General features: G+C 70.0%; 1 protein-coding gene across 17 annotated transcripts in view; it reads left to right on the top strand.

Moving 5' to 3' along the window:
- Positions 1–26,572, top strand: part of PLEC (plectin) — a 64,871-nt gene that overhangs the window by 11,252 nt on the left and 27,047 nt on the right. For 2 of the 17 annotated variants that reach the window (XM_037378876.1, XM_037378878.1), the window contains exons 1-4: positions 8,393–8,902; positions 24,893–24,954; positions 25,963–25,977; positions 26,447–26,536. In XM_037378876.1, coding sequence (XP_037234773.1) covers positions 8,419–8,902; positions 24,893–24,954; positions 25,963–25,977; positions 26,447–26,536 — 651 coding nt within the window. In that variant the 5' untranslated portion in view covers positions 8,393–8,418. Of the gene's footprint in view, positions 1–3,648; positions 3,712–8,392; positions 8,903–11,115; positions 11,257–16,319; positions 16,439–22,396; positions 22,547–24,892; positions 24,955–25,962; positions 25,978–26,446; positions 26,537–26,572 lie in introns of those variants that run through there. The other 15 variants (XM_037378885.1, XM_037378889.1, XM_037378877.1 and 12 more) reach the window with 13 other exon arrangements.

Below are 26,572 nucleotides of genomic sequence, written 5' to 3' on the forward strand. Positions count from 1 at the left end.
AGGTCCCCGCTGGCCGGTGCCATGTGGGGTCTGCATCCCGGGGGGTGGGTGAGCGAGGCTGGGGAAGGAGCTGGCACCCGTGGGCAGTGGGGCCTGACTGGCACGGGGGGCTGGGGTGCTTGGCAGCCTGGGAGGAGTGCCAGGGACAGGGCATGGGCACCGGTGGCATCGGTGACGTTGGTGTCTTGGGGCATGGGTGTCGGTGGTGGCCTCTGGCATTGACATCTTGGGGCACAGGCTCCGGTGCTCAGTGGTGGTGACATGGGCACCTCGGCAGCTCTGCAGCTGCCCTGGTCTCCAGCAGTGCCCCTCGGGGCCAGCACGTGGCCGGGGGGGGGGCCATGGTGGCTCCGTGTGGGGCCGGCAGCCTCCGGCAGCCATGCCCTTACAAGGGGAGCGAGAGCTGCCTGCGCGCGGCCTGCGCTCTGCCCTTGCATGGCCAGAGCTGCCGGGGGGGAGGAGGGGGGCAGCCCCCCACCCGGTGCCGGGACGTGCATGGTGCTAGGGGACATTTGGCGTTGCCACTGCATGGGAGCCTCTGGTCCTGGTGGGGCTTCCCAGGGGGTTCTGTGGGTGCGACCCTCCCACCTGCTTACCCATGCTGCTGGTCTGGGGTGCCCTGTGCTGCCAGCGCCGGAGCCCTGGGGCCGAGCCTGCTGTGCCAGGAGCAGCCGCGTTGGAGGGTGGTGGTGGCAGGTGAGCTCTGGTGTGGTGCCGTGGTGCTGGCAATGGGTGCGTGTGCGTGAACACGCGTGTGTGTGCATGTGTGCCGGCATGCGCCTGGCGGGGCCCAGCGAGGGCCAGCTGCCGGGGTTGGTGCATGTTTGGGGACCCGGCACCCCTCCGCAGGACCATGGCAGTGCAGGGCAGGTCAGCGTGGCTCAGCCAGCAGGTGCCGAGGGGGCACTGTGGGGCCCGTGTCATCTGCGTGTGGCTCTGCCCAGCTCGGCGTCCCTGGGTGCTGGCCACACGGGCATCAGCGGGTTTGGTACCGTGGGCCCTATGGGGCAGGGGGACAAGGTGTACATGGCCCAGCGCAGCTGCTGGCACTGAGTTTTGGCAGGCCAAATGCTAAGGAAGGCCCTGCCTGGCTGCGCCAAGGTCTGTGGAGGAGCCAGTGGGGAAGGGGACATGTGGGGAAGGGGACACATGGGGGTCTTTGGCAAGCACCGCTGCCATATCCCTGATAGCCGGTGGGTGACCACAGGCTTGTGGTTTGCTAGGAGATGCATGGGCAATGCCGGGGCTGAGCTGTGGCAGCCAGGAAGCATCTACCCAGCCTCGGTGCTGTGCGGAACGCAGTGACACCACCGTGGAGAGGAGATGGTTGGTGAGGAGCCCATCAGAGCCACCAGTACCTGCCAGCTCCGCCTGGGCCAGTGCCGCTGGCACGTGCCGTGTCTGAGTGTCTGGAGCCCTGTGGGATCCAGCACCAAGGCCTGGCAACAGGGGCTTTGCTGGGGGCTGTGATGGGGGACATGGTTTGGGCTGGCAGCACGTGACACTGGTGTCCTGCCGCAGAGGTGGCTGGGTGTGGGGACGAGGTGTCGCGTGTTGGTGGCAGGGTGGACCCTGGGCGGGGAGTGACCTTATCTGCCGCAGTGAAGGGGTTGCGGTGGGTGGTTGTGCCGCACTGGTATCTGCCCGGTGCTGGGCAGGAGCAGGAGGGTCCCCATCCCTGGGGTGGGTGGGCAGCATGGGGCAAGGGGCTGGCAGAGGTGCCGGTGGCCTTGGCAGCAGGTCAGGGTGCTGGGGTAGCCGGGTGTGCCAGATGTCTTGGTGGGCTGGTGGGTGTTTGCTGTGCAGCTTCGGGGCTTCCCGATTAGAGACATTATCTGTGCGCAGCGCCGGGAGCGAGCGCGGCAGAAACCAAAAACTGGCCGGGGGCCAGCACCACCGCCACTGACAACTGGGGCTTTCCAGCCAGGCCAGCTCCATCTGGCATGTCACCCATGTGGAGGGTAGCCAGACCCCCGGGACCCCTCCAGGCCCACGGTTGTGGGGATGACTCTGCCAGGGGGCATCACCGGGTGTGCCAGGGTGGAACCGGGCATCTCCCGGTGGCGGTGGGCTCAGGCCCATGCTGGCTGTCACCCGGGGCTGGCCGCAGCGTGGCGCAGGCAGCGGCAGTTCCCGGCAGGGCCCGGGGCTGGCGCGGCCACGCGGAGCCGGGAGGCCGCCTTGGCACTGTGCCGGGGGGCTGCACGCCAGCCCCCCACTGCCACCAGGCAGAGTGGCCAGGGCAGCGCGGTGGTGCCGGTGCCGGCGGCAGGAGCAGGGTGCTGGAGGGAGGACAACCCAGGCTGCGTCTCTCGGGGGGCCACTGCTTGCCCCCCTGGCCTGAGGAGGGGGATTGGGGCCGGGGGATCCCACCGGGGGCCTTGGCATGGGTCCAGGTTTCCCTCCAGCATCCCCCACTGCCCCAGGCACAAGGGGGGCTCTGCCCCCCCAGCTGCCACCAGGTTTGAACTGTGCTGTGGAGGGGGGGATGCTGTGGGGACACTGGTTACTGTGTCTTAGGTAGGGGTGGGGACAAGCTGGTTCTCCCCCAGGACAGGCATCCCCTCTCCCTGTGTCCCCCTGTCCCCCCCTGAGGACAGGTGTTCCCTCTCCCTGTCCCCATTCCGCCCCCCCCCACCCCCCAATCCCAGGACAGGCGTCCCCTCTCCCTGTACCCCCCCAGGACAGGCATTGCCACTTCCTGTCCCTCCTCCCAGGACAGACATCCCCTCTCCTTATGTCGCCCAATCCCCTTCCCTGGACAGGAATCTTATCTCTCTGTCACCCGCCAGGACAGACACCCCTTCTCCCCATGTCCCCCCTCCCCCAGGACAGATGTCCCCTCTCCCTGTGTCCCCCTGCCCCCCCACCCCACCCCCAGGACAGGCATCCCCTTTCCCTGTCCCCTTCCAAGACAAGCACCCCTGTCCCCGTGGTGGGGGCGCATTGGGGGGATGCTCCTGCTCTCCCCCTTCGTCCCCTTAGGCCTGATGGGCCCCACTGCCAGGGCTGCGGGGGCTGGGGGAGCGGGGGCAGAGGGAGCGGGGGCTGGGGGGGCTGTGCATGGGGGGGCATCTGCACTGCGGACTATGCTGGCCAGGGAGGGATGAGGGGGGCCGTGCTGGACTGGGGGAGGCTGCACAGTACTGGAGGTGGGCTGTGCTGGGCTGGGGGGGCTGGGGGGGCCCTCTCGAGGGAGGGGCTGTGCAGATGGAGGGGTCTGTGCTGTACTGGGTGGGGATGGGGGGTGATGCTGATCGGGGGGCTGTGCTGTACTGGAGGGGGCTGTACCGATTGGGGGGGGGGATGTCCCGTACTCAGAGGGGGCCTTGCAGTACTGAGTGTAGATGGGGGGGGGTGTGTCATGCTGGTGGGGGGGGGGCTGCTGTACTGGGGGGGGCGGGGAGGCTGTGCTGTACTGGGGGGGCCGTGCTGATGGGGGGGCCGTGCTGTGCTGTGCCGTGCCGTTCCGTTCCGTGCCGGGGGGGCGGGATGCGGAGCCGGTCCCCGACGGGGGGGGGGGGGGGGGGGGCGGGGGCGGGGGCGGGGCGGGGCGGGGGGGCCGCTGTGCCGCAGCGGCGGGTGGGCTGCGGCGGGGGGGGCGGGGCGGGGGGGCGGGGCCACCCCCGAGTTGAGGGGACCGATCGAGCCGGGCGGGAGCAGCCATGGAGGCGTCCCGCTCCATCCACCACGAGATCATCTCCCTCAAAGGTACGGCTCGGGGGGGCCGGGGGGCGCGGGACCCCCGCTGCAGCCCCAGCCCCCGGAGCCCGAACCCACGGGTGAGGGGCTTCTTCCGCTGCCGCGTCCCGGGGGGCTCCGACTGCATCCTGCCGGGCTCCATCCATATCCTGGGGGGCTCCGGCCACATCCCAAAGTCTCCGGGCGCATCCCGGGGGGCTCCAGCCACATCCCTGGGAGCTCTAGTGATATCCCCGGGGGGCTCCAGCCACATTCCCAGGGGGTCTGGCTGCTTCAGGGGTCTCCATCTTCATCCCCCGGTGTCGCCAGCTGCATCCCAGGGATCTCTGGTAGCATCCAGGGGGTCTCTGGCAGCATCCCGGGGGCTTCAAACAGCATCCCGGAGGTCTCTGGCTGTATCCCGTGGGTCTGCAACAGCATCCCGGGGATCTCTGGCTGCATCTCGGGGGCCTTTAACAGCATCCCGCGGGTCTCCAACAGCATCCCGGGGGGCTCCAGCCACATCCCTCCTGCGCCGGCATTGGCTTGGCCGTGCTGGCAGCCTCCTGCGGCGCAGGCAGGAGGAGCGGTGGTCACTCATCCCCGTACTCCTAGCGTCACCCAGGCTCCGCCAGGCTGGGGGTGCGTGCCGGAGAGCCGTGCCGCAGAGCTGGGGCGCTGGGGCGTGAGTAACGGGCGCCGGCAGATGCTGGTCACGGGGCCGCTGGCCGCCACTGGCCCGCCTGTGACTGCAGCGGGCAGGCAGCCGCCGCGGGGCCTGTTCCCCTCGCAAGCTGTGGGGATGGGGCCAGGCTGGCAGGATGGTGGCAAGGGTTGGGGCGCAGCCGGGCAGGGGCTGGCGCTGGGGTGGCTGGCAGCCGTGGCAGCACTGTAGGCCTGGCCAGCGGGAGCCCAGGCTGTGCCCCCCTCCCGCAAAGTCCAGGCTGCCGGCGGGGCTGATTTATGGTGAGAACAGGCGCAGCCGGGGGACCCCTGCCAGCCCTGGCCTCATTAATAACCAGATCTGGCCGGTGGTGCCCCCCCTGGCCCCCCCAGCTCTGACCGCGGTGCCCTCCGCGAACAGCCATGCCTTTGTTCCTGCCTCGGCACGGGGAGCCCTCCGGCCCCGCCAGGCCAGGTCTGGTGGACACCAGCACCGGCACTGGCACCAGGAGGGGAGAGATGGGCCCATGGCCAGGAGCTGCTGGCTGCAGGGTCCTGCCGCTGCCCACCTGCCCGCCCCAAGGTTTGGGGGTCTGCAACCCGCCCAAGGTCTCCATGCGGCAAAGCCCCTGCTGTGGGTCAGACCCCTGGCTGTGGGTCGGAGGGGTGGGGGGCATGGCAGGACCTGAGGGGGGATGACCCCAGGCACTGCATTCTGGAAGCTGCTGCCCCCCTGGAACCCCCGAGGTGCAGTGCTGGCGCTTCATGGGCACGTGCTGGAGCATGTGGTGAGGCGGGGGTGCGAGTGGTGGGGCCAGTACCGGTGGCGGCGGGGCCGGTGGTGCCGGGGTGGGCTGAGCTGGTGCTGAGCTGGGCTCGGGGAGGGCAGAGTGGTGCCTGGCCCCCGGGGTGCACCCCAGTTTGGTGGGTGCAGGGTGGGTGCCGGCACTGTGCCTGGTGTCCCTGGCGGATGGGGGGCACGGGGGGGGAGCAGCTGGATGCCGGAGCCGGCTCCACTGTCACATCGTGTTGGATCACTGCGGCAGGCGCTGACTCGGCACTTCCCGGTGGGCAGCCGGATGGCGTGGCCATGACCTGTCTGGGGGGTGCGATGTCCCTGGGGGGGGGGGGGGGGGGGCGGGGGGCAGCCCCATGAACCAGCCGTGCCCACGCTTGCATCCCTGCACCCACTGATCTGGGGACGGGGACCTGGTGCTGGCGAGGTCTGGCTGGGGGCAGCAGGTCGGGGGCCAGCGCTGGTGAACATGTGAGGCAGGAGGGGGCTGTCTGGGGGGCACGTGGGCCCCCCCCACCTGCAGGGAGCCAGGTTGTGGCTGCGGCGAGGCACGGGGAGCACCGTGCTGGCTGCACCGGCCCTGCACTGCAGCGTGTGCCCCACAGTGTGGGCTGGGGCCCCAGGTCCCTGCTCCCCCCGGGGAGCCCCATCCCTGCTCCGGAGGGGTGGGACCGGTTGGTGCAGGCACTGGGGGAGCAGTGACCCCCCCCCGGCACTGTCTGTCTGTCTGTCTGTGCTGGGTCGGTTGGCGCGTTCCCTCCCCTCCGGGCCCCCCTGAGGCTGTGGGGTGGGGAGCATGCTGGGGGTCTGGGGTGACTTGGGGTGTCATGGCTCCTGTCACCATCTTTGGGGGTGCCCTGCCCTGCCTGGAGGTCCTGGTTTCAGCCCAGGCCTGGCTGTGGTGAACTCGGGCCCTCCCCACGCACGGGGCTGGCTGCCCCCCATTGGTGTCCCCCATCCTTCCCACCCCCTGCGTGGGGTGCTGTGTTCCGGGGGGCACCGCAGAGGTGTGGGTGCTAGGGGGGTGCTCCGTGGGGACGGGCACACGAGTGGGTGCTTGGGCAGGCAGCGAATGCTTTCCCAGGGGGGTCCCTCCGTGTGCGGGCGGTGGGTACCACAGTCCTGCATGGGGTGCGGGTGGACGTCCTGGTGCCCCCAGCTCCTGTGCCGGGGGTGCCTTGTGTTGGGGGCCCTCAGGGAATGGGGCTGGGGGCTCTGCTCCTCCCAGCCCCCGCTCTCCCCTCCAGGATCAGAGGGATGGGGAAGTTGTGCAAGTCGTGGTGTGGGCCCCCCCACCCGGCCATGCCGGCGTGACTTACATCACCCGTTCCGGTGGGTTTGGGGCGCGTGGGGCACAGCAGCTCTGGGGTGGGTGCCCCACCAGCATGAGCATGGCCGGGGGCTGCGCAGCCCCTCGTGCTTGTGCCGGGGCCGCTGCTCCCCACTGGTAAATCTCAGCGCGCCACATTGCTGCTCTGCTCCCGGTAGCGGCGTCAGCAGGGAGGGGGTGCCAGGGATGGTGCCACTTCTGCAGCTGATGCTGTCCCCAAAGCCACAGCGTCCCCCAGACCCCCGCATTGCCCCACTGCTGCCAGGGCATTCCTGCTGCAGCAGTCGGAGCCTCCTGGTGCCAGGCTGCCCCGGCCCCACCGCACTGGGCTGGGGGGGCTGTGGGAGCCCTGGCTGAGGGGACACCAGGCTTGGTGGTAGTGGCGGCCCTGTTTCAGGGCTGAGGGGGTGCGACCCCCCCATTGTGGGGCAGCCCCCGGTGTGGGGGAACCCCCAGGCTCCCAGGGGGTTGCTGCCAGCCCAGCACTGGTGCCGGTGATGGGTGAGCCCCAGGCACCCCGGGCCGTCCCCAAGCCCATCCTGCTCTTGGCACCAGCGCTGGCACGTGACAGGAGGAGGAAACGGTCCGGGTGCCCACAAGCTGGCTGCTAGCACCCACCCACCCGTGATCTGGGTGCGGCTGTGGGGTGGGGACCCTGGGTGCTGGGGCTGTCCCCGCTGTGGTGCTCAGGGTCCCCAGCTGGCGTGGCAGGGGCCGTGCCGGGGTCCCCGTGGTGCTGGTGTGTGGGTGGCAGGCAGTTGCTGGTCCTGGTAGGGCACGGGGGGGTGGCTGTGGGTGGCAGCTGCCTCATCCCCACCTGCCAGCCCTGGGGACAAGCAGGCGGCGGGGGGTGTGTGGGGGTAGACGAAGCAGTGCCAGTGCCGCGGCCATGATGCCATGGTCCTGCGCTTGTGCCGCCTGCTGCGGGGCACCCGGGTGGTGGGGATGGGGGGTCCGTGGGGGCTGTGGGGACGGGTGGGTCCCTATGGGGTGTGGCCCTCCCCAGCCAGCACGGCCCCCCCGGCGCTGCTCAAACAGGGGCAGGAGTGGAGCAAATATTGACGTTGGCAGGATGCGGCCGCTGGAGCCCTGCCTGCAGCTCTGCCGGATGGGATGCTCCCGGGGGGGGCGCGGGGGCCACGTCCCCGGGCAGGTGGTGGCCCCGCCCGGGGCTGAGGGTCCCTCCCCGAGCTGAGGGTGTCTCCCCCCCCCCCCGTGCTGACGGTGCACCCCCAAGAGCTGAGGGTCGTCCCCCCCAGGCTAAGCTGTGTGTGCCCCCCAGGTTGAGGGTCTGTCTCCCCCGGGGCTGAGGGGGTCCGTCCCCCACAGGGCTGAGAGTCGTTCCCCCGCCGTGTTGAGGGTTCCCCCCGGGCTGAGGGTCACCTCCCCATGCCGGGCCCCTCCCCCCCCCGGGTGGCGGCGCCCCCGGGGATGGTTCGGGGGGGCGGTCCCGGTGTCCGGGGCGGGGCGGGATCGGACCCGCGGAGGTTCCCACGCGGGAACCGGCCGGGTGGGTCGGGGCGGGGGGGGAGCGGGCCCGGCCGTGGCTCCCCCCGGGCGGGTGGTGGGGCCGGGGAGGGGCCACTGAGTCAGGGCTGGCCCCGGTCCCCCCACGGCCCCCCCGGCCCGGGGGTGGAGCTGCCGCCAGTCTGCCCGCCGCAGGCAGCCAGCGCCGTGCCGAGCCGTGCCGGGCCATACTGGGCTGTGCCGTGCCATACCGGCCTGTGCTGGGCCATACCAGGCAGTACGGAGCCGTGCTGAACTGTGCCGAGCCACACTGAGCAGTGGTGAGCCGTGCCAGACTGTACCGAGCAGTGCCGAGCCGTGCCAGACCACACCGAGCGGTGGTGAGGCGTGCCAGGCCATACCGGCCGTGCCGAGCCGTAACTGAGCTGAGCAGAGGCGTGCCGTGCCGTGCCGTGTGTGCAGTGCCGTGCCGAGCCGCACCATGGTGGCCGGGATGCTGATGCCGCTGGAGCGGCTGCGTGCCATCCTGGAGCTGCTGTTCCGTGAGGGCGTGCTGGTGGCCGAGAAGGACCCCCGGCCTCGGCGTGCCCACCCGCAGTTGCCTGGTGTCCCCAACGTGGAGGTGCTGCGTGCCATGGCCTCCCTTCGGTCCCGCGGGTTGGTGCGGGAGACCTTCGCTTGGCGCCACTTCTACTGGTACCTGACGGACGAGGGCATCGCCTACCTGCGCCAGTACCTGCGCCTGCCACCCGAGATCGTCCCGCTCTCCCTGCAGCGCACCCGCCGTCCCGCCATCCCCACTCGCCGCACTGCTGACACCGCCAGCACTGGCAGGCCACGTCCCGCCGGTGGTGACCGGCTTTACCGAAGGAAGGACGAAGGCGAGCAGCACGTGGAGCCTGTCGTTGCTGCCACCGCTGTGGGGGGAGTGTCCCAGCCGCCCCCCCAGCCCAGCCCGGCCCCAGGTATTGACCCGCATCCGTGAGGGGGGGGACCTTCAGGCTAGGTGCAAGGAGGGTCCCCAACCCTCGCCCCTGGGTGCCCCCCAGGGGGCAGGGGCACCTTAACCCTTATGCTTCTGGGGGCTTGCTGCAGAGCACTGAGTTGACGCCATGCCCCCCTCCTCAGCTCCAGGGGCAGCCCCCCCACCCTCCCATCCCGCTGCCAAGGGCAGGGGGCACCTGCAGCCCCTGTGCTGTCCAGGGGGGTGTTGAGCCTGGGGAGGAGGGGTGCAGGGGGGGACTTGGGGGCTACTATGTTCCCCATGCATCCACAGGGACCCCATAGTCAGGCAGGGCTCTGGGTGTCCCACGGCATAGGGGGAGGCTGTGCCTTGCTGGTGTACCTGCCCTTGGACCGGGTGTGACAGGGGCACACAGTACTGGGGCTGGGGTGGTCCCTGGGAGGCTGTGCGGGTCCCCCGGGCCCGGGTGTGCCGCTGTGCAGCGGAGCAGCATCCCGTGATGCTCGGGGGGGGTGTGTGGGTGGGCAGGTGGGCTGCTGAGTACCTCCAGTGCTGCTGGGGATCTCACTGCTACTGACCCCCCTCCCCCACGCTCCCCGGGGCGGGCAGAGGGCTGCACTGGGGCAGGGGGGGGCTGTGCCGTGGAGTGGCCATGCAGTGGGGTGGCTGTGCTGGTGAGGTGGCCGTGTCATGGGGGGGCCGTGCTGTGTGTGGGGGCTGAGCCCCGCCATCCCGGCTGTGCACAGGATGGGTCTGGATGGATGGGCAGCGGCAGCTGGGGTGGGCAGGGCTGTGGCTGGGGAGGGGGGCTGCCTGCGGCGGGGGGCTGCGGGGGCGTCCCTGCCCTGCCCTGCCCACGGTCCTGGCCCCCTCCCCCCCCCCCAGCGACATGCGATCCCGACACAGGATCGGTGGCAGCTGGGTCCGGCAGGAGCTGCGGGGCTGCCGTGTGTGTGTCCCCCCCACCCCGGGCGGGGCAGCTGCGGCCGGCGCCCCGAGGCCGCGGTGAGGGCCCCCCCCGCAACCCCCCCCCCGCCCCCTGCACCCCCCCTCCCGCTGCTGGCCGTGACTCAGCCCCGCAGCTGCCGCCGCTCCAAGTTTCCAGCGCGAAGGCGCCGAGCCCGCTCCCTGCCAGCGCCGTGAGTCACCAGGCCGGCGGGGGGGCGGGGGGGGGGGCGGCCCTCGGCCCTGCAGTTCCCGGGGCGTGCTGCGTGGACCGGCCCTGCCACAGCATCCCTGCAGCCCCTGCTCAGCCCCCTGCCCGCCCCTGGGGCACCGTGCCCCCGCATCCCGCGGGGGGGGTCCCCGAGCTGTGCCCGGGGGTCGCACCCTGCGCTGGGTGCTGCGGCGCGAGGGGACGGGCCGTGCGGCTGCCCGAGCCCCACGGGGTGCGTCCCCATGGGGCGCCGCCATCCCGCCGTTCCGTGTGTCCCGGACCGGGTTTTGCCTCCGCTCCGGGGAGCCGCTGCGGGAAAACCCGGCCGGGATTCCCGGCTGGCGGGGACGGGGTCGCGCCGGCGGCGGGTGCTTGCGGGGGTCCCCGTGGGACGGAGCGGGTCCCGCCGCCCCCCGCGCCCGGTCCCCGGCCCGACGGGGGGGGCTTTCTCCGGCCCCTGGTCCGTTCCTAGGCCATTAGTGCCGCTGTAATTAACTCCCCGAGGTGGCGGCCGTGTTAACCCCCCCGGCGCCGGGGGGGGTCCGAAGGGTCCCGGGGTGTCTCGGCCTCCCCGTCCCGCCCCCGCTCGTGTCATGTTCTAACTCGGGCTCGGTGACGGGCACCGGTTATTTATATCGGCGCCCGCTCCCTGCCCGCCCCCCCCCCCCGGTGCCCCCGCCGCCGCCGGCACGGCGCTGCGCCCTCGCTCTGCGCTGCCCGCTCCTGCCCGCTCCCTGCCCGCTCCCTGCCCGCTCCCTGCCCGCTCCTGCCCGCTCCCTGCCCGCTCATGAAGGTCGTGCCGGGTAGGTGAGACCCGCCGGGCCGAGGCGGGGGGGACATCGGGGGGGTGGCGGGGGGAGGCTGGCGCCGCTCGGGCGGAACATCCCGGGATATAAAAAGCCGGGATGTGAGTGATGGGGGCGAGCGGAGCGGGCTGGGGCGGGGGGGGGCAGCCTGCCGGTACGGCGAGGGGGGGAAGGCGTCTCCTCGCCGCGGACCGGGAGGGGTTAAGGCGGAGCGGGAGCTGCCCCGGGGGGGCGGGCGCTGGTGCGTCCCTGCCCCGCCGAGCCGAGCCGAGCCGAGCCGTGTCCCCATGGAGGACACCGGGTCCCTCTTCCCCTCGCTGGTGGCGGTGGGACACGCAGCATCCCTCGCCCTGGTCTGGTACTGGCGGCGGCGGGCCGAACCGGGGGATGCAGGTGAGTTCGGCTCGACTCGACTCGGCCCCTCGCCCCGCCCATCCGCGGGGGGGGCAGAGGGAGGAGGGCCCTGCTGTCCCGATGGGGCGGGGGGTGGGTGGGGGCTCTTGGGGGGCTCTAGGGAGGACCCGCCTGCCCGGGGAGCATCGCGGGAGCGGGATGCAGCGCATACCGGCACCCCCAGTGAATCAGCACTGCCGGCTGGGCCCCCCGGCTGGCCCCCCCCCCCAACACCCTGCGGGGTGGGAGAGGCCAGCAGCAGCCCCTCCACGCACCCACGCCGCAGCCCCCCCAGCATCCCCATCCCCCTTCCCCATCAATTTTGGGTATCCGACAGCCGAAATCTCGCTGCTGGCAGGCAGCAGGTGTTTTCCCGAGGCGTGAAGGTGCCAAATGTTTTTGGGGACAGGGATCTGGTGACAGAAGGGGGGGTGGGGGCTGGGAGGGGACATGGCAGCTCGCTGGTTCGGGTGGGAGCATCTCAGCGGATCCTGGTGTTGGCAGGGATGTGTGTCCTTGCGGGAAGGACGGGCAGGGCCGGCTGGCGTGCAAAGAGCTCCTGATGTGGGCAGGTTATTTTGTGGGTTCATCACGGAGCCCCCCCCCCCTTTGTACAGGGTTATCTTCACCTCTGTGCCATCATCTACCTGCTGGTGGGCAGCGTCCTCACTGAAACGCTGTGGCTGCTGGGGGCACTGTGCTCAGCGCAGGCAGCAGCGCAGGGGCAAAGCCGCCGGCTGCCAGGGTGTGGGCAGGGGCTGCCCACGGTGCGGCACACTTGTGCTGCAGAAGGGCTGGGCCGGCAGCGGCTGGGCTGGTCAGGGCCTGCGGTCGGAGCGCGGCTGTGGCCGAGTGCCAGCGATGCCCACATAGCCCCCTTGGCTCTTGCTGCAGTCCCCGTGGGCACAGCCAGGCCCTGGGCCCCCAAGAGACCCCTCACGCCCAGAGCTGCTGTGGCTGAAGCCACGTGCATCCCTCCTGCCAGTGCCACATCCGTGTCCGCCGTGATGCTGGCAGCTGCGGGGCGAGCTGCTTTGGTCCTGGCCCCCCGCCGCAGTCCTGCTCCCCCTCCCTCGGCGCTTTCCAGGGCGTTGGCTGTGGTTTCCGTCGATCTGTGTGCGGCACTGGGCGCTGTCACGCTGCCTGCTTCGTGCTGCCTGCTCAGGGAGTGCCCTGGTCCCCTCCGCCGTGGCAGCTGAGCTTGGGAAACCACTGGTGTGCGCTCCCCTGTGCCGCTTGCCACTGTCACCTGTGCCGGTGGGAGATGCTGCAGCCATCCTGGCAGCGAGTGGCTTGGCCTGCCTGTGCCACTGCTTGCAGCCGGCCCGATAAGGCAGGCAGGGCACCTTGACAGGAGCCCCGGGCTGCTCCCCGCTGGGGGGGCCGCTATCCCTGGCACCTACCCAGGGCTGCCTGAAGGGCACCCCCAAGGTCACACCTGCCGGGGCCCATCATCTTGGCCGTGCCGCACTGTGCTGTCGCTCCCCTGAGATGGGGGGTGCTGGGGGGCTCCAGCAGTGCTGGCCATGCTCAGTCCTGCCTGGCTCTGTGCCTCCCTGGTCCCCCCTGGGCTTAGGGGGGGCTTCTGCCTGGGGTCCCTGTGCTGTGCCATGGTGTGGCAGGCAGGCCAGGATGTTGGGGGGGTGAGAGGGGTTTATTTGTGAGTATTGTTGCTGGAACACGTGTGGGGCAGGGGGGCTGCCTTGGCACTCACGTGGCCACTCTCTGTTGCAGTTTCGGCACAGTGTTGGGGTGGATGTTTACCCTGGGCACCATGGCCCAGCTGGTGCTCGTGTCTGGTTTCTCCAACCCCATCCCCATCCTCATCCCCAGTTAGATCTCCAGCTGTACCCAGCTGTTTCGGGTGGGGGTGTGGGCATCCCTGTCCTGTGGCTGCCACTGCCCTGGGGAGAAGCCAGGGTCCTGGGGGGATGCTCCTGGAGAGCCTGGGGTGCTGCTGAGAGCTCAGTGCCCCCACTCCCCATGCTCCAATCAGGGCTGCCCTGGGGGGCAGCATGGTGGGAGCCCCTGGCCCATCCCTAGGTGGGGCCAGAACCCAGGTGCTGCCCCCGCCAGGTGCTGGGGGGCCAGGATGGAGCCAGGACTGGGAGCAGGTGGGTTTGGGGCTGTGGAGGGGTTGGGGCCAGGCTGGGAGAGGAGACCTGGGGGCTGTGACAGAGCGCGGAGGCTTGGTGGCGGCAGAGCCCGGCTGGTTCCGGCGGCAGCAGAACTAGCTGTTTCGGCAGCAGGATGCTGGCTGTTTGTTTGGGCCCTGCTCCGGTTGCCAAGGCTGCCAGAATTGTGGCCAGAGACGTGGCGGCAGCAACAGCGGGGTGGGGGAGGCCCCCAGAGCTTTGGGAAACCCCCCCCCGGCCTCGTCTTCCCCCCCCCCGCCCCGTCTTCCCCCCTCCCGCCCCATCCGCTCCGCTCAGTTTTTCCACCACCCTGGTGGTTCTGGCTGTGCCAGGCCAGGGGCCGGGGGGGTCGGACGCTGCTGCCGGTGGCCGGTGAGTCACCAGCATCGGGGGAAATGGCCATGCTGTGGCTCAGGGCTGTGGCTGGCAGCAGCCGGGCTCCCTGGCACGGCGCCCAGCCGGCATGGGGAAGCTTTTCCTGGCACGGCCCCACGGTCTCCATCTTTCTGCTGGCGTTTGAGGGGCTCGCCATCAGCTGGGGGCCAGCCGTGGCAAGTGTGGTGGGGCCATGGCAAACATGGTGCGGCTGTGGCAAACGTGGCAGGGGCTGTGGCAAGCCTGGTGGGAGCAGCACACACATCCCGAAGGAAACGCGTCCCAGTTCCAATTGGTGTTTCCTGCTCACCAGGCGCTAATCGCCCCGGCCCGGCCCTCCCCACTGCTCCCCCAGTTCCTTATCTCTGCAGCACAGATGGGCCACACCGTGCCGTGGGGCAGAGCTGTGGGATGTGGGGCGGCACTGTGCTGTGCCGTGCTGTGCCCAGCCCCCACACTCGTGGCCGATCTGGTTGCGCCACAGCTGGGGTTTGACACGACACCCCCCCACCCCCCGCCCAGCTCCCCGGTGGGGAGCAGGCTGATGGGAATGTGCCGAGCTCCGGTAGCCCCCCCTGGCACCCATGGGTGCTGCCAGGGGCTGCCACAGACCCCGTGCCACCTGGACTTCTGCCTGCTCGGGGGTCCCATGCCATGGCCATGCCCATGCCCATGCCAGTGCCTGCTGGTCTGAGCCCCGGCTCCCGCGTGGCCTGGCCAGCTGCCGTGCTCAGCCCACGGCTGCTCTGGGACAGAAAGGTTCCCAGCCGGAGCGCTCCGGGGGTGGGCTCCATCTCTGGCTTGGGAGCAGGAAGAGCCGGGCCTGGCAGAGGCCGTGGGCTGTCTGAGTCACCGGCCGCAGCGCGGCTGTTGTCCAGACGCGGCCGAACGCCGAGCGGGGCGGTGGGAGCAGGAGCCAGGGTCCTGCCGGGACTGCGCCATGCTGTGCGAGCTCTGCTGCTGGTGCTGCTGCGGGCCAGGAGGCAGGTGTCCCACGCGTGCCGGGGTGCTGGTGTGGGTGGCATCCCCTGGGACCACCGTCCCCGCGGGATGCTCCTTCCCGGCAGGCTCTGCATGCCCGCGGTGCTCGTCCTGCTCGTGCCAGGGGGGCTGCAGCCAGGCACCCCGAGTGGCACCGGGGCTGTGGGGCTGGCGGGCTGGGGGGCTGTGGGATGTGGCGTGGGGCGCAACCTGCTGTGTGGGTGCGGGTGCAGGGAGTGCTGGCAGCTTGTGCCCAGGGGTCCTCTCTGCACCGAGACCCTGTGGGTGCCCCTTGCTGTGGCCTTGTCCGGCCAGTGGCGTGGTGGGGTGGAGGTTGCAGGGGGTGCTGCCGGGGAGGGGTGGATGCTGGAGCAGGCAACGCAGGGGGGCAGAAACCGCTCCCCACCCACCCTGGCAGCAATGTGCATGGGCAGGGGGTCTGGAGGTGGGTGCTGCAGATCTTGGGGTGCCCTGTGGCTGCAGTAGTGGGGGGCATCCCAGGGGCTTGTGAGAGGCGGGGGAAAGTGTGGGCAGCTACCCTGCCTGCAGCGGTGGGGAGGAGGGGGCTGCTCCCCCGCCTTCCTGGGCAGAGGGGTGCAGGGAGGAGTGGGGGGAAGGGGGGTGTTGGGGTGCAGCAGGGGCAGGGGTGTGGAGGCTGGGTGCAGTGGGGAGAAGGGCATTGGGTGCTGCAGGCATGGGAAGGTTGCAGAGGGGAGGGGATGCCTGGGTGCAGGGGCAGTGGGTGCGGGGTTAGGGGTGCTGGGGTGCAGGGGAGGCAGTGCAGAAGGGAGGGGGTGTCGGGGTGCAAGGACACTGGATGCAGAGGAGGGGGTGCAGCATTGGGGTGTCAGGGTGCAGGGGCACTGTGTGCAGGGTTAGTGGTATTGGGGTGCAGGGCAGGGGGTGCTGCGTTAGGGTGTTGGTGTGCAGAGTTAGGTGTGCAGGATTAGAGGTGTTGGGTGCAGCGTTGGGGTGCCAGGCTGAGATGTTGGGGTGCAGGGGCACTAGTTGCAGGGTTGGGGTGCCAGGGCGCAGGGGCATTGGGTGCAGGGCTGGGGTGTCAGGGTGTAAGGTTAGGGGTGCAGGGTTAGAGGTGCTGGGGTGCTGGGATGCAGGGGCACTGGGTGCAGGGCTGGTGTGTTGGGGTGCAGGGTTAGAGATATTGAGGTGCAGAATTAGGAGTGCAGGGTTAGAGGTGTTGGTGTGCCAGGCTGGGGTGCCGGGGTGCAGGGACACTGGGTGCAGGGTTGGGTTGGGGTGCCGGGATGCAGGGTTAGAGGCGTTGGGGTGCAGGGTTGGGGTGCCGGGGTGCAGGGGCACTGGGTGCAGGGTTGGGGTGCCGGGGTGCAGAGCAGGGGTGCGCAGGAGAAGGGGGCCGGGGGCCGGCAGCGCGTTCGCAGCCTCCCCAGCGCAGGGGTGCCGCGGCCGGGTGCGGGGGTCCGTGCCGGGGCCGGGGGGGCCGGGCCGGGCGGAGCCGGGCCCGCCCTGGGGGCGGGCCGGGGCGGTGGCGCGGGGCGGGCCCTGCTCGTCCCCCCAGGTCCCCGTCCCCGTCCCGCCCGGTGCCGTCGGGTGCGGAGCGAGGATGGCGTGCAGCCCGGCGGGCCCCGGCCCCGGCCTCGGCGGGGGGTGGCTGAGCAGCGGCTCCGAGCCCGAGCGGCGGCGGTACCTGAGCGACCGGCTCTGCTGCGCCGGTGCGTGGGGCGGCTGAGGCAGCGGGAGCGGCGGCGCGGCCGGGCTGCGGGGGGGCGGGGCGGGGGGTGGTGGTGTCCGGGGCCGGGAGCCCCGTGGGGCCAGGACCTGCTGTCGGGGGGGCACCGCGGCCGCTGCGGGTCGAAGGGGACCTCCGAGCCCGGCGGGAGCCCCGGGACGGGGGGGGCGAGATGTGGGAAGGCGGGGGTGGCGGGACCTGGCTCGAGAGCCCCGCCCCCGAGAGCCCCGCCCCCGAGAGCCCCGCCCCCGAGAGCCCCGCCCCCGAGAGCCCCGCCCTCGAGAGCCCCGCCCTCGAGAGCCCCGCCCTCGAGAGCCCCGCCCTCGAGAGCCCCGCGGCTGGACGGTGGGGGCCGGCTGGGGCCGGGACCGAGAGTGCCCGTGCGCTGCGGGGGGGCTGCGTGTGCCCGCGGGGGTGTGTGTGGGGGTGTGCCTGCATGTGTGTTTGTGCGTCCCACATGTGTGTGCATGCCTGCATGTGTGTGTGTGTATCCCGTATTTTTGTGTGTGCCTGCATGTGTGCCCGCGCCCCGCGTGTGTGTGCACGCCTGCATGTGTGTGTGTATCCTGCATTTGTGTGTGTGCCTGCATGTGTGCCCCTGCATGTGTGCCCATGCCCCATGTGTGTGCGTGCCTGCATGTGTGTGTGTGTATCCCGTATTTTTGTGTGTGCCTGCATGTGTGCCCATGCCCCACGTGTGTGTGCGTGCCTGCATGTGTGTGTATTCCGCATTTATGTGTGTGTGTATCCTGCATGTGTGTGTGTGCCTGCATGTGTGTGTGCATGCCTGCATGTGTGTGTGCCCCGCATGTGTGTGTGCATGCCTGCATGTGTGTGTGTGTATCCTCCATTTGTGTGTGTGCCTGCATGTGTGCCCCTGCATGTGTGCCCTTGCCCCACATGTGTGTGCACGCCTGCATATGTGTGTGTATCCCGCATTTGTGTGTGTGTTTGCATGTGTGCCCCTGCATGTGTGTTTGTGTATCCCGCATTTGTGTGTGTGCACGCCTGCATGTGTGTGTGTGTATCCTGCATTTGTGTGTGTGCCTGCATGTGTGCCCCTGCATGTGTGCCCATGCCCCACGTGTGTGTGCGTACCTGCATTTGTGTGTGTGTACATCCTGCATTTGTGTGTGTCTGCATGTGTGCCCCTGCATGTGTGTGCCCTGCGTGTGTGTGTGCGCCTGCATATGTGTGTGTATATCCTGCATACGTGTGTGTGCATGCCTGCATGTGTGTGTGTGCATCCTACATTTGTGTGTGCCTGCATGTGTGCCCGTGCCCCATGTGCGTGTGTGCATGCCTGCATGTGTGTGTGTGCCTGCATGTGTGTGTGCATCCCATGTGTGTGTGGCCTGCATGCGTGTGTCTGCATCCCACATGTGTGTGCGTGCCTGCATGTGTGTATCATTCCTCGTGTGTACTCCCGCATGTGTGTTCTCTACGTGTTCTCCACATGTGTGCCCCTGCATGTGTGCTCATGCATGTGTATCATCCCTCATGTGCACCCCTACATCTGTGTGTTCCACTGCGTGTTTGTGCATCCTGCATGTGTGTTTGCATGCCTGCATGCGTGTGCCCCTGTGTGTGTGTGATGTGTGCCCTTGCATGCGTGTGCCCCCCACACGTGTGCCTGCATGCGTGTGTGCTCACCCTGTGTTGCGTGCCTGCCCATGTGTATGCTGGGGTCTGTGTCTGTCCCATGTGTGTGCCCTTGTGCATGTGTGCATGAGTGTGCGTGTGCACACATGTTTATGCCCCTCTGTGGGTGCGCACCCCGTGTGTGTGCTGGTGGACGTGTGCCCGTGGGTGTGCAGCCCCACGTGCGACGGTGTGCCAGCCTGTAGGTACGTGCACGTGTGTGTGCACTGGCACGCCTGGGCATGTGTCCATACATGTGGCTCTCCGTGCCCCCTCCACACACCGGGGGGGGTGTCCTGCAGTGGCATCTTGCCGGGCTGTGGTGACCCCACTCCCCAGCGCTGCCAGTGCGGACGCCCTGGCTGCTGTCAGTGCCTGTGGCTGCGCTGGTTCTGCCGCCCTGCCAGCACCGTCCTGCTGATATGAGGCACGAGTGTCACTGAAGGGTGACCCAGGCGCTGGCACCGAGCTACCAGTGCTGGGCACCTGCAGCCCTCGGCGCCCTGCCAGCATCCCCACGCGCGGCCATGGCACTCCTGGCAGGAGGGAGGCTGCTGGCGGGACCGGCTCGGTGCCCCCCACCCCTGGGTGCAGCTGGGTTCCTCCCGGGCCGGCGGCAGGAAGCACCCACGGCGTTATGCGACGCTTTCACTGCCTCATCATCGCGGTTGGGGTGCGACGCGGCATGGCGCGGAGCTCCTTCCCGCTGGCTGCCTGTGCCAAATGTGCAGGCGGCAGCGGGTGCAGGGCCCCAGGCCTGGCAGGGGCCTCCCGCCCTGGGCCGTGCTGGTAATCCCCCTGCGGCGCTGGGTGCCAGCAGCTGTCTGGTGGCAGCACCCATCTCCTGCCCGCAGGCAGCTGGCTCAGGCAGGCAGCGCCCGTTGCGGTGCGCAGGGCTGCCATGCCCTGGCACAGGGAGACGGCGCAGAGATCAGCTCGGTTGGACCACGTGTGCCGGTGCTTGGCGGGGTGCCCAGGTGCTCTCCTGCAGCCCCTCGCTGTCCCAGCACCTGCAGAGGCTGGTGCCAACCTGGAGGTGCCGGCGTGCTCTGGGGGCTGAAGGTTGGGGGGTCACCTGTGGTCTTGCTACTGGGATGGGCGGCGAGGGCAGCTGGCCCGGTGGGTGCCGCAGCCCCGGCTGGTGGGGAGATGCTGTGGGAAGGAGCTGGGCCGGCCTGGCTGGGTGCTGCACCCGCAGGGGCTCGGAGCTGAAGGTGAGGCAGCTCCTGCCTGTCTGGCCCGTCTGGGCAGCTGCCTGCGCCGGGAGCCCTGCCTGTCCCAGGGGCTGTGCCGGGCCTTTCGCTTCTTCAGATCTTCAAAGTGCCCGCGCCGCGCCGCCGCCTGCCATGTCTGCTCCCACGCTGCCTGCCGGCCTGCCTACCGGCCCCAGGTGCCTCCTGCCTGCGGTGGCAGCATGGAGAGGAGCCCGTGGCCCCGTGCCCAGCATGGTGGCTGCCAGGGACAGCTGCTGGGGTCCGGTGACTGAGGCAACTCGGCTCTGCCGGGAGCTGTGGCAGCCCTGGGGACACAGGTGGTGCCTGTGGGAAGCTGCGGGGCTGTCACCAGCTTGGGGCCGTGGGTGCCAGGGCCGCGGGGTGGTGTTGGGGGGACTGAGCTGGGGCAGGGGTGTCCATCCTGGTGCCTCATCCTGGGAAGCACTGGTTGTGCCGGGATGTGCTGGAGCTGGCGGTACCTCCTGTCCAGCCCTTGCTGGCAGGCTGCACTGCTTAGGTCTAGGTCCCCCACGGTGCTCTGCCAGCATCGCGCTGGTGTGGGCCACGGTGGGAGCAGTGCCGGTGGCTGCCAGGGTGCCCATCTGGGCCATGGCCCTTGGGGGTAACTGCTGCAGCAAGGGGGGCTCAGGGCCACACTGCCCTGATCCCTCCAGAGCCAGCACTGGTACGGCAGCAGTGTCTGTGCTGGTGGAGCAGGTCAGTGGCACATGTGAGCGTGGTGCCAGCCCCGGCCCTGCTGTGCCAGCACCTGGGCGCAGGTGGAGGAGTGTGAGGCACCGCTGGCTTGGCACGGTGCCACCCCAGTACTGCCACTGCCCCGGCCCCTCTCTTGCCCTGTGTCACCCCATTGGCAATGCCATCGCCCCTGTGCCAGTGCCCCTGTGCTGGCTGCGATGCGGCGAGCTGTAGCTCTGGTATGTCCCTGCCCCCTGACGTGCGCTGGCGTCAGCTGTGCTCCCGTTGTGGTTCCACGGGCCAGATGTGCTCTGCGCCAGATGTGCTCTGGGTGGAAAATGTGCGTGTGGAGCCCGTTGCCGCCCGCATTCCTCAGCGGCTGCCCTGGCCCTGCCCCCGTGGGCAGCGGGCCGGCAAAGCGGTGCTGCCTGTACCGAGCTGCCTCCTCCCCGGCAGCGGGCAGCTTCTGCCAGGCCTGGCCACCCGCAGCCCCCTGCCACCCGGCTGCCCGAGGGTGGGGGTCGCAGACCCCCAGGCCACTCTCCCGGCGCTGCACAGTGGCTCCCCATACCGCCTGGCTCATGGCCCCACGCTCTGCCTCCCACAACCCAGCTGCTGGCCGCCGGCACGGCAAAGGCTGGGCAGGGCTGAGCCCCCCGCGGCACCCGCTGCCTGCGGAGGTGGGTGCCGGTGGGCACACCCCATGGCGCCGCTCACCGCCGGAGCCTGGGGCAGGGCGCGCCAGTCGGGCCATGAGTCATGGTGGGACGATGCGTCGTCCCCCTCCCCGTGTCCCTTGGACTCCATGCAAGGGTCAGGCTGCGCCTGCCGACGCCGGCGCTGGTGCTGGTGCTGTGTGTGCGGGATGTGGGCGCTGGCCTCTGCGTGGTGTCATGCCAAGCTGGCAGCGCTCAGGGTGCCTGCGGCTGCACTTTCCCTGCTGCCCGCACCCCTGTGCTGGGTGGTGACATGGGTGCTGCCACAGTCAGAGCTGCCAGCCCTGTGCCACCCCGAGGTCCCCGAGCTGTGGGGGGTGCAGGGCAGGGAGCTGAGCAGCTGTGGGCTCCCACCCTGTGCCAGACCCCCGCTTGGGGGTCCCCAGGGAGGGGCGTGTGGCCAGGCCAGGTCCTGCACAGTCCCAGCTGGGATGTTGCACCTGATGGGGCACAAATGCTGAATCCCCAAGGCTGGTGGTGTCACCGGGCAGCACGGCGTGTGCCCGATGGCTGTGTGGCATGAGATGCTCCGTGGTGCGTCCCTGGGCAGGGGGATTCCTCCTGGCATCCCACCCCAGCACTGCCGGTGCCCCCATCCCATGCGAGCACCCCGTGGACGCAGGGGTGGGGGACTCCTCGGAGTGCTGGGCTGGGAGCAGACCGGCTGGCGGGATGCGTGGGTCTGGCCGTGCTGGAGGCGGCACAGGAGCGCCCGGAATGCATCGCCGGGAGCGCTGGCTGGGGTGGAGAAGCCTGGCCTGGCTCCCCAAGCCGGCGTGGGTGTGGGGATGGCACCTCCCTGCCCGGGGGTCCTGCGGCCCTGGGGATTGGGAACCCGACCCCACTGGGAGGTGCACTGAGCCCCTCGAGTGTGGAACCTGGGGCCCAGGCTTGCAACCCTGGGGGTCCTGAGCCCCCAGGTTGTGGGGACCATGGGTCCTACAGCACCAGGGCATGGGGCTGGGGGGTCCAGAGGGCCCTGGACTTGGGAACCGAGGGGTGCCAGGGTCCCTGGAGATAGGGCCTGAGTGCTCTTGGGGGTCCCAGCAGGGGACTTGGGGACTGGGGAGCTGTGGCCCCTGAGCACGGGGATGGGGTGTCCTGAGGACCTTGAGCGGTGGGACAGGATGTCCTGAGCTTGTGAGCCTGGGGGTCCCGAGCCTCCTGGGCTTGGAAACCTGGGGGTCCCGAGGTCCCAGGGTGTGGGGACCAAGGGTCCTGCAGCTCCAGAGCATGGGGCTGGGGGTTTCTGAGTATGTTGGGGTTGCAGACCTGGGGGTCCTGAAGCTCTGGGGTATGGGGATTGGGGGGCCTTCAGCTCCAGGGCTTGGGTCTGGGGGTCACAAACCACCCAGGCTTGCAGACCTGGGGGTCCCGAGGCCCCAGGGTGTGAGGCTGGGGGTGTGCCGGCTCCCCGTGGTGCGCTGCGGGGACCCCCTGGGGGGTGCGTGGGGTCCCTGCCCCATCCCCATGGCCCCCGGGGCAGCTCCCGGGGCGCGGGGAGGAAACAGTTAAGCAGAGCCGTGGGCTCGGAGGTTTCCTGTGGGCAGGATTCGTGCCCGGGTGGGGAGGGAGGGAGGGGAACCCCAGTCTCCTCCCTGGGGCCGCCCCACACCTCGGCGGGAGGAGGCAGGGCAGGGACCCGGCTGGCAGCAGAGCCAGAGCGAACGGAGCCGTGTGGGTGCTCAGCGAGGCTGGCGGCAGCGGCCACCATGTCCCGGCAGCGGCTGCGCAGCCAGGAGGAGGGTCTGTCTGGGGGGCAGAGGACGGGCTCGGAGGACAACCTCTACCTGGCCGTGCTGAGGGCCTCCGAGGGCAAGAAAGGTAGTGGGACCCCGCGGTGGTGGGGACGGTGTGGGGGGCGGTGGCTGCCCTCCGTGGGACCACCCCGCCATCTCGCTGGTGTTGGATGCATCCTGCAGCACAGGGGGTTGGTGCCTGCACCCTGCACCAGAGTGGACCCCAGTGCTGGGGCGGTGTCCCCAGGCAGGCTGTGGGGCAGACCCCCACACTGGGGCGGTGTCCCCGGGCAAGCTATGGGGCAGACCCCCACGCTGGGGCGGTGTCCCCAGGCAGGCTGTGGGGCAGACCCCCACACTGGGGCGGTGTCCCCGGGCAAGCTATGGGGCAGACCCCCACGCTGGGGCGGTGTCCCCAGGCAGGCTGTGGGGCAGACCCCCACACTGGGGCGGTGTCCCCGGGCAAGCTATGGGGCAGACCCCCACGCTGGGGCGGTGTCCCCGGGCAAGCTATGGGGCAGACCCTCACACTGGGGCGGTGTCCCCGGGCAAGCTATGGGGCAGACCCCCACACTGGGGTGGTGTCCCCGGGCAGGCTATGGGGCAGACCCCCACACTAGGGTGGTGTCCCTGGGCAGGCTATGGGGCAGACCCCCACACTGGGGCGGTGTCCCCGGGCAGGCTATGGGGCAGCACCGTGGGGTGCTTATGGGCCAGGACCAGCAGCCCCCCCACAGCTGGGCAGTGGGGGAAGTGGGGTCCTTGTGTCCCATGCTGGCACCTGTCCCCGTCCACGCCATGGCAGCACCAGGCGCTGCCCGCAGTGAGTGCGAGAACTTCCTACCACGCCCTGCCCATCCTGCCTGCGGCCCAGCCACAGCCCGTCGCGCAGCCTGCCGCGGCATGGGTGCCGCCGGCTGGGGCTTGCCTGGGTGTCGAGGACTTCTCATGTGCGGGCCCTGCTGGGGTGAGCGGCGCGGGTGCGTTCCCCCCTCGGTGCACCCATGCCCGGTGAGCGTGCCCCACGCTTCCTTCCTTCCTCCTGCGCCGCTGCTGCTCACCAGCCCTTGCTTCCCTGCCCGTCACACCCCAGCCCTGCTGCCCAGCTGCCCGTGGGTCCCGCTGAGACGGGACCCCTGGTGTCCCCAGGTGCCGGTGTGCTTTCCCTGGGACGGGTGGGCGTGGGCCAGGCGCTGGCTGCAGGGTGCTGGGTGCTGCGTGGGCAGATCCCGGCACGCTCCAGCGGGGCAAGACATAGCATGCACCACCCTGGCCCTGCTGGATCGCCGCGGCGTGGGCAGGGAAGGTGTTGTGGAGGGGCGGCCATGGAGCTGGTGGCATCACCCCATGTGCCTAGGGTGTCGCCTCCTTCCACCAAACCCTCCGTGGCACTGGGCTGAGTTTGGCACTGGCAGGAATGGGGCGAGAAGAGTGGGCTGCTCCCCGTAGGGAGTGGTGATGGGTGGGATGGGTGCTCGTTAGTGGGATGCATGGGATGCGTGCTTGTTATCGGGGTTCGGGGCCACCCAGCTGTGGGCAGTGCCAGCCTGGGTGCCCAGCCTGCTGTGTCAGCTGTCTTCGTCCCCTAATGACAGGGCAGCGGGCAGGGAGTGCCCGTGAGTCACTGGCCCTGCAGCGCTGCCTGCTCGGGGCTCTGCCCGCAGCTGCCCACCAGAGCTGGAGGGAGAGTTGTCAGGGCCATCACCCTGGGACGGGGCCTGGGGGGTCCCTGTGGGTGCTCCAGCCCCAGGAGGAACCCCCAGGGACAGGACTGGCACCCCCCAGGCCTCTCCCCACCCCACGGAGCAGCATCTGTGCCCTGAGGCTGGTGCTGGGCAGGCGGCGCTGGGGCTGTGCCAGGGCAGACGCCCCGTGGGCTCATCGTGATCCCATACGTGTCTTGCTCGGGGAGGACGTGCCGTGCCTGGGGCTGCACCGGGGCAGACGCCCTGTGGGCTTCGTGTCCTGCTCGGGGTGAACGTGCAGTGCTGGGGGCTCTGGGGGTGCAGACTACCCCTGGGCTTGTCCTGGTCCCGGACACATCCCACTGGGGCCGGCAGTCATCCCGTGCTCATCCCTGTCCCGTACACATCGAACCTGGTCAGGACACATGGTGCCTGGGCAGCTCCCCTGGCTCCCAGCCGGGGTACAGGGTAGGGGGGCTCAGGGCAGGGCAGGGCTGGGCAACCCCCCCCTCCCCGCTACAGGCATTGCTCAGCCTGGCTGGGGCAGGGTGCAGGCACGCAGGAGCCGATCCACGTTAACTGTTTCCTTCCCCTCGCACGCACGCCCTGTGACTCACCGCGGCTCACCAGAGCGGTTGGCTCATCACTTCCTGCACCGGTGTGCCCGCCAGCCGTGCTGCCTGGCAGCACCGCCGCGCTGGGACCCCCTGTGCCCCCTGCTCACCCTGCCGTCTTCTCTCTTACAGATGAACGAGACCGGGTCCAGAAGAAAACTTTCACTAAATGGGTCAACAAGCACCTCATCAAGGTACGGGCACGCGCCGCCTCCCGCAGCCACTGGCCGTCCCGATGGAAAAGTCCCGGTGAGGCTGTGCCGGTGGCAGCACCCGGTCCCTGGCACTGGAGCATCCCCAACTGCGTCCCCCCCAGGGCACCGTGGGATGTGGGCAGTGGAGGCTCCTGGCAGCGGCTGTGCCAGCACAGCCTCTCCCGGCTGCCTGTGCTGGTGCTCCCGCTGCCTCGGCACCAGGCAGGCAGCAGTTGAGGCTGCTCAGTTGTATCTGTGATGGGCTCTGCAGGGGCCTGAGGGCAGCACCGGGGGTCTTTTCAGGCAGGAGCTGCCTGCCCTGCCTCCTGGCTTCCCCTGCCCAGTTATGCTGAGGGGCTGTGCCATCCTGTGCCCATGCCAGGGCATCTGGCCAGACTGGGAGCTGCCGGCCATGCCCTCCCACCCACGTCGGGAAGGCCATGCAGGCTCTGGGAGGGGATGGTGCTCTGGCCCCAGGCACGAGAGGACCTTTCGAGGACTTTGATGCCACAGAGCCTGGCAGCTCTGCTGGGCTCCCTGCCCGTTTCCCCTCTGCCCTGGCACCACCGTGACTTCCTTTAGGCACGGCAATGCCCGCACCCTTCCTGCCACCCCCGGGGTGGCCATGCCCACTGTGCTGCCTGCACTTGGCAGTGCCTGCCCCATGCCCTCCTGTCCTGTCCTACTCTCCCATCTCCAGCTGTCCTTCTCTCCCCACTCCTGCCCCATGCCGCGCTCCCAGCCGAACCCCACTGGGGCCCTGCCAGTGTGGGCAGAGCCCCAAGTCAGTGCCTGGCATGTGCCAAGACGTCTTCCTGGCCCCCGCGCGCAGACATGTCCCCACATGCCAGGCGCCCAACCCCGCGGCGTCGCTCCTGCGGCATCCGTGCTGCCGTGGGCTGCCACTGCCTGGGGCTGGTCCTGGCTGCCCCCTGCCCGCCACAGGGCTGTCTCCTCTTTGCTGGCTCCCCTAACATCTCTCTCTTCTCTCTGCCTCTCCCCGCACAGCACTGGCGAGCAGAGGTAGGTCTCTCCCTCCCTGGCTGCCTTCATCATGCTCTTTCTTTTCTCATGCCTTCCCCTCCCTGTGCCGGGGCTGGACCCCGTGGCTGCCGGCATGGTGGGCCGTGGGTACTACTCCCCCATGGTTGCTGTCGTGGTGGGCCATGGATCCAAACCACCATGGCTGCCAGCATTGGTGGGCAGTGGGTCCCCGCACATGGCATTGTGATGCTGGATCCAGCGTGGCTGCTGCTCCACGGGGGCATGGGGGAGAGCTGCTGGTGTGCACTGGCAGGGGGGACACAGGGCTGGGGGACTGGGCTGTGTTTGGGGATGTGTGTGGGCACCTGCTGTGCATGGGGGAGTCACTGGGCTCCCACCCTGGCTGCCCTGTTTTGGTGTTGGCTGGCGTGGGGCAGGGGGGCACTGGGGCTTTGCAGGGCTCAGCTGCCCGCCTGGTATCCCTGTAACACTGTCGCCATCCCCACAGGCGCAGCGTCACGTCAACGACCTCTATGAGGACCTGCGAGATGGACACAACCTCATCTCGCTGCTGGAGGTGCTCTCGGGGGACACGCTGGTAGGTGCTGCGCCGACCTTGCTGCTGCACCGCTGC

Source organism: Falco rusticolus, chromosome 3 (genome assembly GCF_015220075.1).
Source record: "Falco rusticolus isolate bFalRus1 chromosome 3, bFalRus1.pri, whole genome shotgun sequence".
NCBI classification, from domain to species: domain Eukaryota; kingdom Metazoa; phylum Chordata; class Aves; order Falconiformes; family Falconidae; genus Falco; species Falco rusticolus.